At 51.3% G+C, this 19535-nt stretch overlaps 1 protein-coding gene across 20 annotated transcripts in view; it reads right to left on the bottom strand.

Moving 5' to 3' along the window:
* Nucleotides 1-741: 741 nt before the first annotated feature.
* PAQR5 (progestin and adipoQ receptor family member 5) overlaps nucleotides 742-19535 on the bottom strand; it is a 122288-nt gene continuing 103494 nt past the window's right edge. For 17 of the 20 annotated variants that reach the window (XM_042252103.2, XM_042252106.2, XM_042252108.2 and 14 more), the window contains 5 exons: nucleotides 19248-19453; nucleotides 16878-17004; nucleotides 10201-10297; nucleotides 7895-8036; nucleotides 742-4541 (listed from right to left, as the gene is read on the bottom strand). In XM_042252103.2, coding sequence (XP_042108037.1) covers nucleotides 4300-4541; nucleotides 7895-8036; nucleotides 10201-10297; nucleotides 16878-17004; nucleotides 19248-19453 — 814 coding nt within the window. In that variant the 3' untranslated portion in view covers nucleotides 742-4299. Of the gene's footprint in view, nucleotides 8037-10200; nucleotides 10298-16877; nucleotides 17005-19247; nucleotides 19454-19535 lie in introns of all 20 variants that reach the window. The other 3 variants (XR_009601338.1, XR_009601337.1, XR_009601336.1) reach the window with 2 other exon arrangements.

Raw genomic sequence — 19535 nt, 5'->3', positions numbered from 1 at the left:
GATGCCATCCAACCATCTCATCCTCTGTTGTCCCCTACTCTTCCTGCCCTCAATCTGTCCCAGCATCAGGGTCTTTTCAAATGAGTCAATTCTTCACATCAAGTGGCCAAAATATTGGAGTTTCAGCTTCAGCATCAGTCCTTCCAATGACACCCAGGACTGATATCCCTTAGGATAGACTGGTTGGATCTCTTTGCAGTTCAAGGGACTCTCAAGTGGAAGGGTGGAGCCTAACTCATTGGACCACCAGGGAAGTCCCCAGGCTTATTTTCTTGATGTGCTATGCTTAGTCATTCAGTCGACCCTCACAACCCCATGGACTGTATCCCACCAGGCTTCTCTGTCCATGGGGATTCACCAGGCAACAATATTGGAGTGGGTTGCCATGTCCTCCTCCAGGGGATCTTCCCAACGTAGGGATCGAACCCAGGTCTCCCACATTGGATGCAGATTCTTTACCATCTAAGCCACCAGCACTTACCACTATCTGAATTTATCTATATCTCCTGTCCTACTGGCTGACCAGTGTATCATCTCCATGAGGGAAGAACAGTTTTGGTTTTCTTCACTTCTATATTCCCAACTCTGAGGACAGTGTTTGTTTTATATATACCTGGCACTAAATAAACACTCACTGAATGATTTCACAATCTATACATATACAGGAATCTATTTTTCATGATGAGTGAACGTTTTCAGCATAGTAGGTAAAACATAACTAAGTCAAAGGAGAAACAGAACTTTACTATAATAAATTTTATTTTTCCTACCATAGTTTGAGAAAACCAGACATTAGTATAAGCTGGAAGAACATCTGTGAGTCTGGAAACAGGTCTCTGCCTTTTCATTCATAATGGATTGTCGACTGAAAAATCAGAGGCTGGCATTCAACAGTATGTTACAAAATGTTGACATACAGGGTTAAGAGCTGTTTCATATATAAAGGGTACCATGGCCAAACCAAATTCAGGACAAAGCAGATGGGAATAAAAGGTTTTTCTGATGCATCTGACAAAAGCCTTCTTTTCCAGAATAGCATCCTGCCTTCCTCAGAATATCTCCTGGGAACTGAGTTCCTTCTCCAAAAAACACTTTGAGAAAGATTGCTGCAGACCAAGTGTCTAAATCACTTTGCATTCAAAAGCCTTCTAAACATCCCACTTCTAATTCTAATCAACAAGGGCCTCTTCTTGTCTTTTTAAAAAATACATTTTATTTATTTGGGGCTGCACTGCATCTTTGTGGCTGCATGCAGGCTACTCCCCAGATGCGATGCACAGGCATCTCACAGCAGTGGCTTCCCTTATTGTGGAGCAGGGGCCGCAGGGCACTCAGGCTCAGTGGTTCAGCAACTGCAAGTTCTTAGAGCTCAGGCTCAGCAGTTGTGCACAGGCTTGATTGCTCTGAGGCATGTGGGGTCTTCCTGGACCAGAGATCACACTGTGTCCCCTACACTGGCAGTGGATTCTCAACCACTGGACCACCAGGGAAGTCTGACCAAGTCATGTCTTTAGGAAAGAAGGCGCGTTCCTCTCCAAAGACTGTGCAAGGAAAATGAAACTCTCCATTTGTGACTGAAGGAAGAGGCAAGTGACTAAATGGCCTCATCCAAGCATACCTGAGTTTTATCACAATGATTGGTAAATTCTAGAGTAGTGTTTCTCAAGCCCAGGGAGGGGGAAGAGGTACATTCCTTTAGGAGTGTGCCCGCTCCCCCTCTCCCCTTAGGAGACAGGGCCTTGGTGAGCAGTCGCTACCAGTGGGAATATGGAATATCTCCAAAGTGTACTGAGATGTTTAAAAAAAAAAATTGAGAACTGCTACCTTAAAAGACAAGGCTTCCCAAGTGGCTAAGTGGTAAAGAACTCGCCTGCCAATGCAGGAGCCGCAAAAGACCTGGGTTCTTTCCTGGGTTGGGAAGATCCCCTGGAGAAGGAAATGACAACCCACTCCAGTATTCTTGCCTGGAAAATTTCATGGAGAGGAGCCTGGCAGGTTACAGTCCATGGGGTTGCAAAGAGTTTGACACAACTGAGCATACATACACACATTAAAAGACATCCTCCCAGTGAGGTTTTCAACTGACCCACTGCCAATCTTTTTAATTTCTGGAATGGCTTAGCAAAACTATATTCACATTAGACTTCATAGCACTTAATGATAATGAATATATTTGAACATATTCTCATTCAACATTAGAAGTTGCCAAATCAGTGTACTGCAAACTGTTATAAACTTTAATTGTAACACTGTCCAAAAGTATAGAATGGGACTAAGTTGATCAAATGTATAAAAACATTATGAAATACTTGGCCTTATTTGTTGATTTAACATTTCATTTTCATCATTAAGCAATGCTGAAAAAGCAATGTAACCAAAGATTAAATATTCTAAAAGTCCTTCAGATTAGTCACCTGTGATCTTTCAACTAAAGAACCTTGTTACTTTCTATAAACAAGAGAATTAAGAAACCTTCATGCCTTTGGCATTACTAAAATGGAGTACGTAAACTTAGTACCTCTGTCCACCATAAAACTAAAGTTACAGTAAGATGAAATGGAAGCCCAGAACCCCTGCTGGAGTACAATTCCGGTAATAGTGTCAACCTTGTGCCAAAATAACAAATTTTGTGTTGCAGCTTGCAATTAATGTACCAAAAATTTACCAGCCTATATAATTTTATCAGTCTACCTTCCCCAGAGGAAGTAAACAGACAATAAAACTAATGAAACCATATTTGTTGACCACTCATATCTGATATAAATTGCTACTTGTCTTCAGAGTATTAGCTGATGAGCTATTTACAAGGTCATTCCAAATGTCTGGGCCAGTTAACCACAGAGGCAGTGTTCTAAGAAACTGGGATGTTCCTGAGTCAGCAGAAGAGGGTCCTGCATTGCGATGGATGTGGCCCCTTAAGTCGTTAGCAAGTGCATGTCAGGGAGTGATGGGCCTCTGTTAAAAACTGTTTTGCATCAGCATTTCTGTACTCTATGAAAACACCATGAAATACTGAACTTTTAATGAGTCATGCAACAGATGAGAAAATATTCAGTGTTTTAGTACTCCACAGAGTAGAAAGCACAGGACACAGCCTTAAGTGGTGAGCTGCTGAAAGTTAGACCAATCAAAACACAGCTGATAGGCCCTGTGCATTCTGGAATTCGTGACACCAGCATTTCTGCAAGTTTGGCCCGTGGCCCTCCTGCCAATCACCTGGGGAACTTGTTCCAGCACAGACCTTCGGGAGGAAACCAACACTTTAAACTAATAAAGCAGCATCTCCTGATTCGCCTGGGGGAGCTACATTTATCACAAGCTCACCAAGGGTTTCCATTCCTTTGGCAGAGTCTTTAGTGTCCTCTGCACACGAACATTAAATTCTGAAGCACATATGAAATGCTGAAGCAACATTAAATGTATAACCACCCCAAATATTGTGACGTCATTGGTTAAAAGGTGATAGATGAGTACAACCGATTGGGATTAATTCAGTTAGTGCCCTCTGGGTAACACACTTCACCTGCGCTGCGTAATCCTTCACAGCATCAAACCGGCAACAAGGAAACAGAGCAAAACAGAGCATATGACACCCAGCCACAGGCTGTGAACTTTTAACAAAATCCAAGTCCATAATGGCATAGGAACCTTGCACGGTGAAGCAAAATGGACTTGTGGGAAAAGAGGGCGCTCTTTCAATTCATATCCTTCAATAGGTGGGGAAAGGAAGAAGGCCCCTCCCCAAACCAGGTTTCTTCATTCTGGAATGCCTTCCCAGTCCCCACAGCTCCCACAGACTCAATTTCTGCTTTCTCAGGTTCCCCGACTGACCTTCCCAGCTCATCTTCTTCCACTGTGGAAGGAAAGGCTTTGCTACATGAAACTCATCAGATGAAGCGTGTTCCATTTTCCAAGAGTAATACTTCAAGGGTAGTAAAGCTTAATCCAACTATTTAATAGTAAAGCTACAAGGATGGTACGCCTAATCCAGCTGTTTAAATAGATTGGAGAACATACTTTAAATAAATTAAAAGCTAAATGAAATAATGATTTGCATGAATGAGGACTGACTTGAACCCACGTCCCCCTTTTAAAATCGTACTTACAGAATCCAGTGCACATCTAGAGAAATGTCCCCAGTTAAACACCTTATTGACCTGAACCCGCTCCAAAATGCCAAGATATCAAGCATTCTAAATATTTTAGGCCACTGTAAACTGGGACCATGCCATTGGCTTATGGTAGTTAGGATGTTGTAGCTTAATGCTGACATTTGGTACGAAAAGCTTATGGTATGAATTAGGTTTCCTTTTTATGTAATTCCGGCTCAGGAATCCGATACAGAGCAGCTGAGAAATAAACTATGTTGCTGAGGCTGAAGATGAGGCACAGAAGCATGGCTCCGGCTATCTGGGCGAACAACAGGGGCCTGCCGTGGGTCAGCAGCCATTCTTTCCTCAGAGTCTTGTCCAGAAGGATGGCTTCCATCTGCATGTGTGTGGCCAGGATCACACACACGTGAAACAGCTGGTGGCTGTGACCTAAAGTGAGCACACAAAAGTCAGCAATAAAAGAGGAATAGCCTCCTGGGAACATCCTATGGCTCGTGTGCTAAAAACACTACGTGGAGTGAAAGAAGCTAGATACAAGACACCCACTGTCCGGAAAAGGCACATCCATAGAGACAGAAAATAGACGAGTGGTTGTTTTGGGTAGGGGGTGGGAGCTGAGATGAACAGTACGTGGGCAGGAAGGATCTTACGGGGGTGATGAAAGTGTTCTAAAACTCATATATGGTGATAGTTATACAATGTAGTAAATTTGCTAAAAAAAAAAAGATTGTACACTTGAAATTAGGGTGTTATGTTATATGTAACGTGTGTGTATGTGCGCACTCAGTTGCTCAGTTGTGTCTGACTCTTTGCAACCCCACGGACTGTAGTCTGCCAGGCTCCTCTGTCCATGGACTTTTCCAGGCAAGAATAATGGAGTGGGTTTCCATGCCTTCCTCCAGGGGATCTTCCCAACTCAGGGATCAAACCTGTGACTCTTGTGTTTCCCGCATTGGCAGGTGAATTCTTTACCCCTAGCGCCACCTGGGAAGCCCATGTGTGATATATACTTTAAAGTTTTTTTTTAATATCATATGAGAAAAATAAAAAGGCCAACAGAGAAAACCAAGTCCATTTAAACAACTTATCCACCAGTCCTGCTTTTCGCATGAGAAAGTTCTTCTAAAGTTTACCTCTTGAGAGCTGTCACCGGTCAGTTCTGATCCTGGCTTCAGCACCAAAGGGGAAGCCAGCCAGATTTTCTGCTGACCACTTGTGAGATGCTCCTCTCCCTACTGCTGGTTAATCCCAGACACAATGAGGGGCTCCTTCTCTCTGACAGCTCACAGGCCCCCGGTCAGCATGTATGCCTCCCCAGAGGGTGGGAGCCCAGTGGAGGGTGGCTGACTTGGTAGTTGGTGAGAAAAGGAGTCCACTGCCTGGGGCTGGGGATTGCCTGGGGGGAACAGTCCACAGAAACCAGGAGTGAGATGAGATCCCTACATGTTTCACGGGCTGATTGTATCTCCCCCTCCCAAATTCACATGTCGAAAGTCTTAACTCCCAGTACCTGAGAACGTGACCATATTTGGAGATGGGGTTTTTAAAAGACAATTAAGTTAAAATGAGGTCACTAGCATGGGACCCGCTCTGGTATCTTTATAAGAAGAGGAGATTAGGATGTACACTACACAGAGGAGAGATCATGTGAAAAGAAATGGAGATGGCCCCTGGCAAGCCAAGGAGAGGGGACTTGGGAGAAACCAACCCTGCCATCCCCTTGATCTTGGGCTTCTAACCTCTGGATTATGAGAAAATAAACTTTTTTGTATCAGCCATGCAGTCTGTGGGTCTTTGTTATGGCAGCACTGGCAGACTAATACAAGAGTTAAATAAGGACCCTCCTTCAGTTAAAAAAAAAAAGAATTCAGTGTTGTACCCCCAAGATTTATCCTATAGTAAGTATTCAATGAATGAGTCCACAGAAGGGACCAGACTGGCCATCTGCCCTCATGAGCCAGAGCCAGGTCGTGAATGAAGATGCAGGAAAGTTGAATGAGAGATCAACGACTTCCTTAGGGCAAGGAGCTGCCAGCACCCCAGCCTGCATCCCCCAGGGAGATACTGTGCCTGGAGGGGCCACCCTGCCTCACTCAAGCCATACTACTGGGCTGTGTACAATTTCCAAATCTGTGTGTTTTGTGGCAGAAGTGGTTCCTTATCCAGCTGAGAACTGTACTCTCCAAGGACACAGGGCCAAGCAGTAGGAAGTGACCAGCTGCGCTCACCAACTGAGGCACAAACCTGTCTCCATCAGGGCAGGAGACAAACAGATGGAAGAGCCAGGAGCACTGGACAGATGTGAAATGTGCCTGCAGCGGGAAAAGTGATGTCAACAACCCGTCTGGCAGGAATAGGGAGGAGCTTCCTGTGGGCATTGGGGAGGAAGCTCAAAATCTGGCTGACTCTGTTACTTAAGGACAGAGATCTTTCCAAAGCCCTTGTTTAAGATGTTGTTATCTGCCATCTCTGCCATGTCCCCCCACTGGAGTATCTTTCTGCTCTAGGCCCAAAAGGACAGGATAGAGGTAAGTAAATAAAATGTTATTAAGAAGCCAGAGTTGGCAAAATAAGGCCCAGTGTCTATTTATGTTTTTCCTGCTGACTCCAGACTTTGTACATGAGCAGCTCTATTTCCTCCAGCTGGGCTGGGGCTAGGGAGGTGGACATGCTGGGCAGGCTCCTTGGGCAGGTTCCAATCCCCTGGCTCTCTCATCTCCCTCCTTGTTTGAAATCTGCCCTCTAACCATTTTGCTCGTTGTGATCTCTTCTGGCAGAGGAGAAGGAATAAAGGAGATGAAACTCTTGTCAAAGCAAAATGTGGCCACGTTTCTTGGGTAGAAGATGGAAACTCATGGACAAAATGGGCCTGGGGAGAACCGAGGTTCCTGCTCGCCACCTGGGGATGAGGACCTAGATGTCCACGGAGCTCTCCTTATCCAAGGAGCTCCCATCCCAGGACCCCTCAGCCTCATCAGAAGTGGCCTGAGGCTGCCTCCTCCAGCCAGTCCCAGAGCCAGGGTGGAGGAGGCACGTTCCACAGCGCTTCCCTCGTCCCTCGACAGAGGGGAAGGAACTCTGCCAGCAGGTATAAACCCCTGTAGCTCTGACGCCTTCTCTTCACCACATGGCTTCTCTGGCTTGAGCACGTCCAGGCTCACCTGGAGAATCACTAGGCTTCTGAGAGTGCTTCAGGCTCACCTGGAGAATCACTAGGCTTCTGAGAGTGCTGGGCCCACCCCAACGGGATGTTTCGGGGGTGGGGGCTGAGATCCGCATGTTCCCAGGTGAGGCTGAGACTACTCGTCCAGACTGGGAACTGCTGAGTCTGGGAACCCCTGCTCTACCACGATTCCTGGCACCATCACACCCACCCGAATGAGACACTCTTTCCTCTGGTCGGCACTGCCCCCCGCCAGCTGGTACCCTCAGAGCCTTCTGTACCCTGTCTTTCCTCTTCCTCTTTATAGCTGCCTTCCATGGTCACTTAATAATGGGATTTCACGTTCAAGGTAATAATGGGACTCTCCTGTCCCCATACCCGCCAGAAATCCTTTAGACTCCTAGACCACTTCTCTCCATCCTCCACCACCCTCCCTGGGCATCCACGGTCTGTGAGCCTCCTGGCCTCTGTCACCTGACAATCTCACTTACCTTGGCCTGGGCCTGGAGAACTTCCTGAGGATTTGCTTCTCGCCCTGCCCCCGCCTCCCCTTGGCAACTACAGCGCTGCGGTCAGGGGTGGGAACGGCCCCTGAGCAGTGGAGCCACCATGCGCTCACCGATGTAGTCGAAGCGTCCAGGGGCCAGGCGCTCTGGCAGATGCGCAGAGTAGAAGAAAGAGGCCAGGAGGGTCACGGCCACGTGCTTCTGGTGGTACAAGGTGGCTTCGTTCTCCGCACTTTCCCCGGCGAACAGGAATACCTGCAGGCATTTAAAGAAACGCCAAGCCTTAAAATGGGTAACCTACAAGGACCTGCTGTATACCCGCAGGGAACTCTGCTCAACATACTGTAAAAACCGAAACGGGAAAAGAATTTGAAAAAGGACAGATAGCTGTTTATGTATCACTGAATCACTTTCCTGTACACCTGAAACAAACACAACATTGTAAATCAACTCTACTCCAACGTAAAATGAAAAGCTTAAAGAGGAGAGAAACACAGGTCTCGAGAGGAGGTCTGCAGACCTCCCCACGCACATGAGTGGACTCCATGCGCCAAGGCCGTTCCCTCCTGGGGTCTGTGCTTGGAAAGGGACCTCACAGGGCCTGTGTGAGCAGGCTTCCTGTTCTGAGTCTGATCGACAGAGACCTAAGGTAACTGTATTTTAACCCCCTACATGCTCATGAGAGCCTTTGGGTTATTTAGTTAAAAAAAAAAAAAAAAAAAAATCAAGAAAGGAAGGAAGGAAAGGAAAACAACAGAAGTGAAGAGAAAAGGAAAGGAAAAAAAAAATTCTGCTAGATTTATCACTATTCTGCCCCAACCCCACCCCTGGGGCTAAAATATAAGCATAGTTAAAAAATGGCCCATTCACACTTGAACTCACTTTTAACCAGCACATCCCTTGAACTGATGCTCTTAATTAAGGCTTTAAGGCCTAGGAATTCCTGGAAGGCCCTCTGAGTCATCAAAAGCTATTAATTACGGACATTATCCTGGTTTGGAGTTTGGTAATGGTTTTTGTACGACTGTTAAAAATAGCGGCAGCCACCACCTACCGAGGGCACCAGGCCAGGCCTTCTGTGTGCCTTCATCGGAACCTCAACAATGACCACACGGCAGACTCCACTTCCCCCACTTTGCAGATGAGGGTACTGGGCTGGAAAGTGACGTGCCAACCACTAATTAGTAGAGAAGTCAGGCTGATTTGCAGAGCCTGAGTGCTCAGCCACAGCACCGTACAGGGTAAGACCCCTCTTCCCCTACTGCCCAGAGTCTGATGTGGCCGAGTACCAGGAGCGTCCAGCACTCATCCTGACAAGAAGCTGTGCTGTCTGCAGGGGTGGCCTGTGGGGCTGGCTTGTTCTCTCTGCGCTGGTTTCCTGGGTGTGGTCTGTGTCCTCCAGGGAGGATTCAACGGAGTGGGCTGCATCCCCCCTTCTGGGTCTCCCCAAACCCACGCGGGCTGAGCATGGAGCACAGGCTCAGTGTCTCAGCTGGTGGAGCCAGCTTGACCCCTTCCCTTCAGCCCTGGGCACTGCCATCTTGGCCTCCTGCACCAGATTCTTACCTGCCTCCACCCGCGGGGCCTGGGCCTGGAACTGCTGAGCTCCTCAGGTCTGTTTATTTGATGACTCCTCCTCTACCCCCCTGTGAAGGAGGGGATGTCAGCCTCATTTAAAGATAAGGAGACTGAGGCTCAGAGAGGTTTTGTTCATCGCCTAATGTCACACAGCCAGTGAGCAGCGGGACTGGGATCTGAACGTATGGCCATCTGAGAGTGCGTGGACTTTCCCTCTTCCTGTCTTCCCTCCTATACCCTCTGCCTTTGTGTTCAGCATCTATCCTTTAAGACCTTCAGTCATACGCTCTCCTTCCCTACTACGCCTATGTTAATTGATGATAATACATAATAATGCATTTATGGGACTCTCACCACCAGCTAGCACTGTACACATTATCTCATGTAATCCTCCCCATAGCCTGACACAAGGAGGTGTTATTACCAGGCCATTTTACAGATGAGGGAAGTCAAGACACAGAGATGGTAGAAAACCTGCTCGAAGTCTTGCAGTGAGTGAATATTAGAGATTTTGCCTCCAGAGCCCACTCTCCCGCTCACTCTACTAAACCCCAGGCTGCCTCCCCTGCCCAGCCCTCCAAGATTGCTCCTGAGCTCGTGGGTAGCACTGGCCACTGATGCATCTCCAGGTGCCACCTACCTAGTGCCCGTGGTGGGTGGTGGCTGCCCATGCCCGTCAGGGCCTCTGTGCGTGCCGCCTAACTGGCCTGCGAGTGCCATTAAGGGGGCACATGCGGCTCTGCCCCCACAACCAGGACAGCGTCTGACCCCCAGAGCTCAGGACACAATCGATTCCCTGGTGTTGCCAACAGACAGAGAGGGGTCAGAGCAGGGCCCTTACCCTGAATAAGATGGGAAGGGAGTCCCAGATGTAGGGAAAAGCAAAGGCCAGGACGCGAAGCATCTTACAGAGCCCGGGCTTCTGTATCTCAAAAAACCTAAATCAGGAAAGGAAATGGGGGAGAAATGAGAATGAAAAGAAGTCTCAGCCAATAACACACACACTAAAAATAACCCAGGCCGAGTAACCCACAGAAAGCAACCATTTGTGCACAGACTCCTCCCTCGGGCCAGCAGCTTCCCCACCAGCCCTCTCCACCTCTCCCACCAGCTCCATCTCAGATGTGAAAAGAGTTCGGAGGCACCATCTCCTGGCACCATAAGAAGCAATGGTATCCAAAATTAGGGAGGAGGCATGGAGCAAAAAACCTTTGAGGGACAAGTTATCTAACTGCCACAGAGCCTTCGAGAAGTCAGACCAGTAGCCACCAGGAGAGGGAGACTGTGGGGCATGGGCGGGTCCAAACACTCCTGGGGCCAGCACTTCTGCGAAGGTTGAGTTGCTCAACTAGTCAGAGTCGCCAGGTGATTACCGTGCAAAAGCCCTGGGTACAATTAGGTGTTTAACAACAAGAGATTTCTGGAATATTTAATAACACACACAGGAATCCTGGGCTGGGGAAACTGAGAAAGCATGGTCCTTCCTTCCCTCTGTCATCACCACCCCCACCTGCCCCTCGTTCAAAGACAGAGGAAGCCAGCATTAAAATGAGCGGTGCGGAAGTCGCCAAGACGGGCAGGTCCTTTGGGATGGAACATCATGGGGCCTCAGCTGGCTCGGGCCGAGCCTGCGGAGCAGGCAACAGCTGAGGGCTGGTGGGGGAGGAGCGGGGGCGGTGGGGAGCACAGACTGCAGGCTAGACACCAGGCAAGGGAGTTGAAGGAGAGGCTCCGTACTAAACCACAGCCCTGAGCTGGGGCTCGAGCAAGAGAGAGCTCACAGTCCCAGGCTGGGCCCGGTGGCAGGGCAGGTACCTGCTTCAAAACCACATCGTACTGTGGGGGCTGGGTTCTCCCTTGCGACCCACAGGACTGTGAGGCCAGAGCCTCCCCCGGCAAAGGTGATATGCAGAGCCAGGGTGTTGAGGCTTGTAGGGTGGCTGTTAGGGGGAAGCCTGGAAGATGATGGGGGTACTGGGGCCCTCCAGCCCTTCTTGACAGTTCTGTCCCTCATCACACTCTCCGGTGGGGGTAGGGTCTGCTCCTCACCTCTGTTCCCCAGGTGCCCTGTCCCAGCCCACTCGCCTGCCCCTTCTCCACCAAACAGGGTCTGCTGTTCCCCCAGCCCAGGTCCATCTCTTCCAGCAGGATCTTCACATCCTCTATGAGCCAGTGCAGTCACCTGGCTCACTGTGCCCACATCCTCTGGCATAGAATACGGCAGAGACACACTCATCTGCCTCCAGGGTGGTCAGGGTGGGGCTGGGTCTGCTCAGCTCTCCATCCCCAGCATCCGGCTCAGAAGTGTGCCTGAGGATGTGGACATCTGCTTGGCAGCCCAGCCTGGGGACCCCTGTTCACCATGGACCCTGAGAAGCCCCATAACCTCCAGAGATGAGCTTCAACTTCACTCAAGCCCGTGGGCATGTCCCTTCTTCTTTTCTGACCCTGGGACACTGGGCAGAGAAGGAAGAGAAGCTCAAAGAGGAGGAGGAGAAATAAGGGACTTCAACTCATCATCCCCCAGAACAGAACCCCAGCCTTGGAGGAAACCACAAACCCTGGGATAGGCGAGGCTGCACAGGGTCACGATCTGGCAACAGTGTTTGTCTTGGACACCCTGAGTCTGGTTCCATCCCTGGCCTTTGTGACCATCTCATCCATAGCGTGATGTAACCCTCCCGAGCCCCAGAATCCTCGTGTGTACCACGGGGATGACTACAGAATCCCTTATGGGCTTGTTGCAAGGGTTTAATCAAATGATGCTCACTAGGAGCTTACAGCTGTGCAGAGCACAGAGTAACACTCACGAAATAGCAGCATTTTTTTAAAAAATGTGTGTTGTAGGACCCATCCTCTCCCTCTCCCCATCTTGTAGCCACGTGGTACCAGAAAATAGAACAGGAGGGAACAGACAAGTTCTGGGTGATTTGCCTAAAATCAGCTGAGCTAATAAGAGGCACAGCTAGGATTTACAGCCAGGCCGTCTGGTTGGCTTCCCACCCTCTCCCCTTGGGCAGGTCTCAGACCGCTCCCCAGACTCTGCTCTTATGGACACCCCTCTGTGCCAGGAGGCGAATGGAACACACTTTCACTGCTCCAAGAGTCAGAGCCCATCTTTAGTAGGGCCTTCTCAGTCTACGCTGGCCGACCCTGCCCGTCCGCGCACGCCTGCTCCCTCCCTCCCCATGCTCTGCCACCGCCTATCGCCTCTGGGTGCAAAGAGACTTGCTCTTAAAGCACGCTCTCTCTGTGGCCACTTACACAGGAAGAAAGCTGGCTCTGGTTGGCGAGGGCCATCCCCCAAAACATGGATTTCCTGCGACTTGAGACATGGCGCTCGGCCTGATAAAGTACTTCCCCAAGGGCAAACGAACCAGCCTCTCCAGCTGCCAAGCCGAATCTACAGAGGGAAAAAGGAGAAAAAGCAGAATAGAAGAGAGCAACAGAGAGCAAGAAGCAGAAGGGCCAGCAGCCACAAAGATGGTGGGCCGCCCATCACCAAAGTGCAATTCCAAATCTGGCCACAGGGTGTCGCCACAGCCAGAGGGAGGGGAAGGAGCCATGGCATTCTCCAAAGCACACCACGCCCGAGTCTCCAAAGCCTTGCCTGGTAAGGCAACGCCTGTCCCTCAGGGCTGGGCGTCAGGAAGTCAGGCTTCCTCTGCCTAGAAACAGGTGGTCAGGAAACACTGGATTTCGGGAGAAGCCTCTACCAAGAAAGCGCTGATACAATACCAGTCTATTCTAAAACCCGATAAACCCTGTTGCAACAAAGCTGGAGAGATGTGCAAGTGAATTCCAGAACTATGCTTGAAACAAGTGAGCCTTTGGAAACAGTATTCTATTGCCGAGGTGCGTGTGTGTGCGCGCCTGCGTGCACACTGCGGAGGTGGGGGTGGGGGTGGGGTGGTATTATGGCTGTTTTGTTGTTGTGTGGATGACATAACAGGAATGTGGACAGTTCCACCTGCTGACCCTTGGCCCCAGCCGCAGGCTGAGCCCTCTGACCTCTGGATGTGTCTGAGAACCACTGTCTGCTAAGCCTCCCGTCTCCAGCTCTGACCTCCAAACCCTCTTCCCGCAGCACCGCTGCCAAAGCACGGCTCTCACAGCGCAGCTCACATTCCTCCAGGGATGAAAACCCATCTCTCCCTCACAGCACTGACCACACGGTGTTCCACAGAGCGAGCATGTGCCTAAAAAACCAACTGCTGGATGCTCTGGATGGATGAATAGAAAAGTACCCACAGTGACTCGTGATGCACAGCAAACACGTGTAACTACCATTCCTGAGCGAGTGGGGAAGCTTCCTGGGCTGGCAGGTGGTCAGCAGCTATGAGCCGGCAGGGTCTCTGTCACACCCACCTGGCTCCAAGAGCTGCAGAGAGGTCATATGTTCTGTCATTTCCCCCATAAACACTACAGAACAAGAAGGCAGTTTCCTGGAACGTGTTCCTTTGAACTGAATTCCATGACTGTTGTTTAGTTGCTAAGTCGTCTCCGACTCTATGCGCCCCCGTGGACTATAGCCTGCCAGGCCTCTCTGTCCATGGGATTCTCCAGACAAGAATACTGGAGTGGGTTGCCATTCCTTCTTCAGGGGATCTTCCTGACCCAGGGATCAAACCCGCATCTCCTGCATTGCAGGTGGATTCTTTATCACTGAGCCACATGGGAAGCTCCCAGCTCTCTATGTGGAATTTACCTAAAGGACATGTATTACGTGGGAACAAAGGCCATTCAGACCACACTACTCTGGGAAGCATGTGGATAACTAAAGCACAACTCATGAGCTCCATGGTCTCCTTTTGTGCTCAGGAAAAGAGGTGGTTCTTGGACTCCTAGCCATGTCACAGATTGATACAGCAGGAGGGAGAGGCAGGGGTGGGCCTGGGGGATGCAGGAGAGAAGGCAAGGAGAGAAACCTTGGAAAAGGCACTGAAGCCGGCATCATTGATGCCTAAACAGAAGGAACCCAGGGAACTTCCTCTCAGGGGCCCCTGCTTAAGGGCCATGATTGGCCCAAGGCCACACAGCAAGCCTGTGAAGCTGGGCCTCTAGATGGCTCTCGCCTGCCTCCACTGCCTCCCCTGCAGTTAGTCAGGGCCAAGTCTCTCCCCACACACGCATGAGCCCTCCTCCTCAGACACCGAAGACAAAGACAGAGAATGAAAACAAAGGGGACAGGTCTTGTAAGAGCAGGGATCCGCCGGCACACGGGAAGGACAGAGGACGAGACGCGAAGGAAGCTGGACGGGCCCACAGGGGGACGTCCCGCTCCATCCTCGGCTCCAGGCATGTGGCGTTTGCTTCTTTCTCCCTTCCTGTTCCCTGAGCCCCCACTGAGCCCCACAGGACACTGTACCCGAGTCCACAGAACTGTCTTCTATGAAGTTTACTGTCCTTCCTGAGCACAAGGCCAGTCCTCTGTAGGACACACAAGGAGCCTCCAATCCCCCCCTCTGGATCGCTCTTCCAGCCTCTATGCCCCTCCCCTGCCAGCTGCACAAGCTCTCGCAACTCTGAAGCTCCTTGCTGTCTCCCAGTGCCGTCCCATCCTCGGCAGGCCCTCACGCTTGTTCAGGCCCTCGGCTCTGTCCAAAACGCCCTTCCCTCTTCTCCAGCTAAAGTGTTCAACCTTCCTCAGTGCTCGGCTCTCAGGCTGCTTCACAGGACCCTGGCTATCCAAGCAGGTGTGTCGTTTTGTACTACCATTATTTGCTTATGTTATATTCTGTAATGCTACATTTGTTTAAAGCCTTTTCCTCTGGCCCTTAAAGGAAACGTTGACTCAGTCTAGACATTTTGGAAGCCTGCAGTCTGCTGCTCATACTGCATGGGGCACTCTGTGAGGACAAGGACGGAGCCGCCCTCATCTCCACATTCCCCCAGAGAGGGTGTACCCCGCCGCACACCCCAGGCCTGCCCGCGAGATGAAGCAACACAACACCCAGGCTTGACACTGAGCCTGCAAACGAGACTCACCCCCATGGAAAGCAGCTCCACACTGCCCGCCTGCCTCTGGACAGGTGAAGGGAAGGCAAGTTGGGGCAAGCATTCCCGATGCTGTTTAAGGCTCTCTTTGACTTTTAAAGAAAAGCAGCTTGTCAAGTTTGGAAAATCTGCCTACCTCTGGGTCCCACAAAACTCAGTGTCCCCCAAAGAAAGCTGGAGCCAAAAGCATTGTGGGGAAGTCGCAGAAGCATACCTCGCCACCCCGAGCCCTGCGGTTTTCTCCTGGGGAGGGAAGAGCTACGGCTGCCAGGAGTAAGAATGCTACAAGGCCATGGCTCAGGAGGGGCACAGGCTGGGGGCATGGATGGTCAGGACCGCCAGCCTTCCTTGGCGCTCTTGCTAACCCACCACGGAAGGACCCCGGCACCTGGCACCATCTACACAGGAATGTTACCCCAATACTGTCATTTGAGAGGTTTCGTAAGTCATTTTGGGTAGTTTGTTTTTTTACCAAGAGCTGAGTAGTTATCCTAAAAAATGCCCGTTGTACTCACACCCCAGTGAGCTTCCTTGAGTGAAAGGGAAAAAAAAAAAGAACTAGAGCCAGTGAGCTGGGCATGGCTCATGGCCATCAGGCTTCCCCTGGGGATGTGTCAGACCCTTGAGTGTCATCTGTCGTGCACCACACACACGCATATCTTGCTGTACTTTGCTTTATTGTGGCTTTTTGCAAAGTGAAGGCTTGTGGTAACCCTGTGTTGACAGATGATAGCATTTTTTTTATCAATAGCATATTTTTAAATTAAGATGTGTACATCGTTTCCTTAGACATAATGCTATTGCAGACTTTTACATGCACTGGGAGATCAGAAAGTTCAATGACTTGCCTACTGTGAAGCTGATCTCTTTGCAGCATCTCTGAGGTGTGCCTGTGTCCAGAGGCAGGCCCCTCTCAGCTCCTATTAGCAGACCACCCGTTTATGGAGTGCCTCCTCTGGGCCAGGCTTGTGCCAAATGTTCTGGATATATTACACCCATCTCACAGGGTTGCTGTGTTGACCCCATTTTTATTTTTCTTTTTGGCCAAAGCCACATGGCTTGTAGGATCGTAGTTCTGCAACCAGGAATTGAGCCCAGTCCACAGAAGTGAAAGGGCCACATTTTAGCTCCTGAACTGCCAGGGAACTCCCTTGACCCCATTTTATAGATAAGCAAACTGAGGTTCAAGGAAGGTAAGTGACTTGTTCAGCAACAGGACCAGCTGTATCATTTGCAGGCAGAGTACGGGACCCCCTTGTTCAAAAATCATTAAGTATTTCAAAACAACAACAGCAGGGCATTAGACAAGTTTGAAGCCCTCTTGTTCATGGGGCCCTGAGCACCTGTGCAGGTTGTGTGCCTGTGAAGCTGGTCCCGCCTGGCCACTGGAAGTCCATCCAGAACTGAGCCCCAGGCTCCCAAGCACCTCTCCCCCGTCCCCTCTGACAGTCCAGGGAGCCGCGTGCTCCACCACTACCCGTCCCCTCGCCCCATCCCATCCATGGCAGAACAGTTGGGTACCTGGAGTAGCAGGAGAGCCAGATGCTAATGATGGTGTTCAGCACAGCCAGGGTCAGGTAGTAGTCATGGAAGGTGGTGCTCACCAGCGTGTCCGGGAAAACATAGGCAGAGTAGGCGATGGCACAGCCTGGAGGAGCAAAACCAGCCTTGGGCAAGAAGCCAGGACTCAGCACTGTCTGGACTTCCTGGGAAGACCACCCCACCCTGCATCTGGCTGAGCCCCATCATCCCCACAGACCATGAGCAGTCCTGCACCCCACCCTCACTATGCCATCATCCTTCCCAGCCTGTATGTCCCCGTCTCTCTTCTCTGCCCACTCAGATCCCACCCTGAGAATTATTCTGGGAGCCCAGTGCTGCTCCAAGGGCTTGACAGGTATTAACTCACATAATCTTTACAGCCACCCTTGGACATCAGTCCTACACTGATCCTCATTTTACAGATGTGGAAATGCAGGCACAGAGACGTTTGGTAACCCTCCCAGGGACACACAGCTAGGAAGCAGCAAAGCCAAGGTTCAAACACAGGCAGTGCAGCACCAGTCCCTGCTTTTAACCACATGCTGTGGTCCACGATGACCCCCAGTGTGCTCATCTTTGCCCTGAGATGATGATACGAGTGTTCCTTGTGGAATAATCAATGGTGTGGGGGAGGAAGTCCGGGGAGGGAGAGCCCTTGCTGAGGGGAGGGCTGCCACATTGGGTGGCCGAGGGACAGGCCAGCTAAGAGGCTGAGCATGAGATGCTAGCCTTGGCTTTTTGCATGGTTTTAGGTTTTGGAGTTTGTGAGAGAAGGATTACTGAAGGACCTTTTAGACACCTGCCTGCTGCAGCTTTTATTTGAAACAACAGGGACTAGCATTGTCCTTTTCAAAGGGGGCAGGTGTGTCCAGGGGCCTGGACCAGAGGGTCTCTCCAGGCCGAGGTCCCTCTGGGAGAGGCAGGCACAGATCTGTCAGCTTAGGGCCTAAGGTCAGGGCTAAGGTCCACCTGTTATCCAAAGATAAAGAGAATTTGGAATCCGAGTTCAAAGCTGAAGCAGGCCTCAAACCACGCAAGCTCAGCCTCTGCCTTTGATCCTATTTGACTGCTGAAATCTAGGGAAGCTGAGGGATGTGCCCAGGGTCCCACAGGCAGAAAGGGCCAAGGATGGCCAAGTCCCGGGACAGCGCCCCCACTACTGCAGGCTGCCGCACGATTCCAGCTGGGAACTGCCCCCATGAGAACAGACAGACCCTTCTCTCAGCCTGATACCGTGGGAAGGCTCCCACGTGGCCCAGGAGGCACGTGGTCTGTGAATACTGACCGGGGCCAAGTTCCATGGGTGACAGGAGAGCGAGGGAGCCCCAGCGCCTGCCAGAGCTGCAGTGGGAAGCAGAACTGACGAGAGCCTCCAGGCTCCAGGGTGAGGTGGGTGCTGAGGATGGGCGGGCGCAGCAAAGGCGCTGGCCCTTTGGAGGTTCCGACAGGTACGTGAGGGCAGAGGGGGCTCTCCAGGGAACAGGAGCAGGACACAGCATCGGATGCCAGACCGACGAAGGTGAACATCCCCTTTCAGGCAATGGGGGCCACCGAGGGATTTTAAGCAGGGGTTAAAATGGCCAGAGCCTAGTAAAAGCACGCGTGCACAGGAGGGCTGAGCGGGAGGGGAAGAGCTGGACACCAGGGAGGAAGCTGAGCAAACGCCGCCCCCCAGGGATTGGGGGTTCCCAGCAGGGTCACGGAGGAGGAGAGGCGGCTGCCAAGGGAGTCCCAGGCGGACCCTCAGCCGCTCTCGGCCGACTAGACCTTCCTCTCAGCTTTACTGAACACCCCAAGTCAGACTCTCAGCTACGAACTGGAAAACCGGACGAGGAAGCTGCGCAAACTGTCCCTAGGGAGCTGTTCCCACTGCGGAGTGGGCATGAGGGAATCACTGAAGGAGCTCCAGGAGGTGGGTCCAGGCCCGGGGACTTGAGGAAGCCACAGGCAGGGGCCCTGAGGCTCCCAGGCCCTGGCCCTGCCATTTACAAGCCACGTGATCTGGGTAACTCACCTCTGCTGTGCTCACCTCGAGCACGGGTATGATGATACTCCACAGCTCAGGGCCCTGCTGGCAGGGTGGGTGGCTGGAAGCCCACCACGGCGGGAGTACATATACCATAGCTATCTGCTATCACCACAGACTGGGGCTTCTGTCCCCAGGGAGCTGGTTGTTCCGTGTTCGCCAGCACACCTCTGGACACGTTTCTTTTAAAACCCTCATCAGGCGCCTGGGCAGAGGCGACACTTCTGCAAGTGCACCAGAGCCTCGCGGCGACCCCAGCTCCCAGGGCAAGGGGCAGGGGGCTCGGTCGCGGGGACGGAAGGCGAGAGCAGGGCCTCACGTACCCAGGCTGAAGAGGTTGACGGCGCCGTAGTCCAGGAAGTAGCAGATGTGGCGGGCGTTCCTGGACATGGAGCTGAAGGTGTGTGCGCAGCTGGACGCCAGGGGGAACAAGCAGCTGGCGCCCATGTACACGAGCAGAGGCCAGGAGTAGCTGTCATGCAGGATGTCCGTCACTTGCAGGGTGCTCACAAACCTCCACGAGAAGAACCTGGAACACAGGGGTGCACCCTCAACCTTCGGGGTGTTGGCTCCTCTTACAGTCCTCCCCTGACCGTCGCCTGCCTTCCCTC

Source organism: Ovis aries, chromosome 7, assembly GCF_016772045.2.
Source record: "Ovis aries strain OAR_USU_Benz2616 breed Rambouillet chromosome 7, ARS-UI_Ramb_v3.0, whole genome shotgun sequence".
Lineage (NCBI taxonomy): Eukaryota > Metazoa > Chordata > Mammalia > Artiodactyla > Bovidae > Ovis > Ovis aries.
The sequence above is the reverse complement of the archived record's forward strand: the minus strand, read 5'-3'. Positions and strand labels throughout refer to the sequence as shown.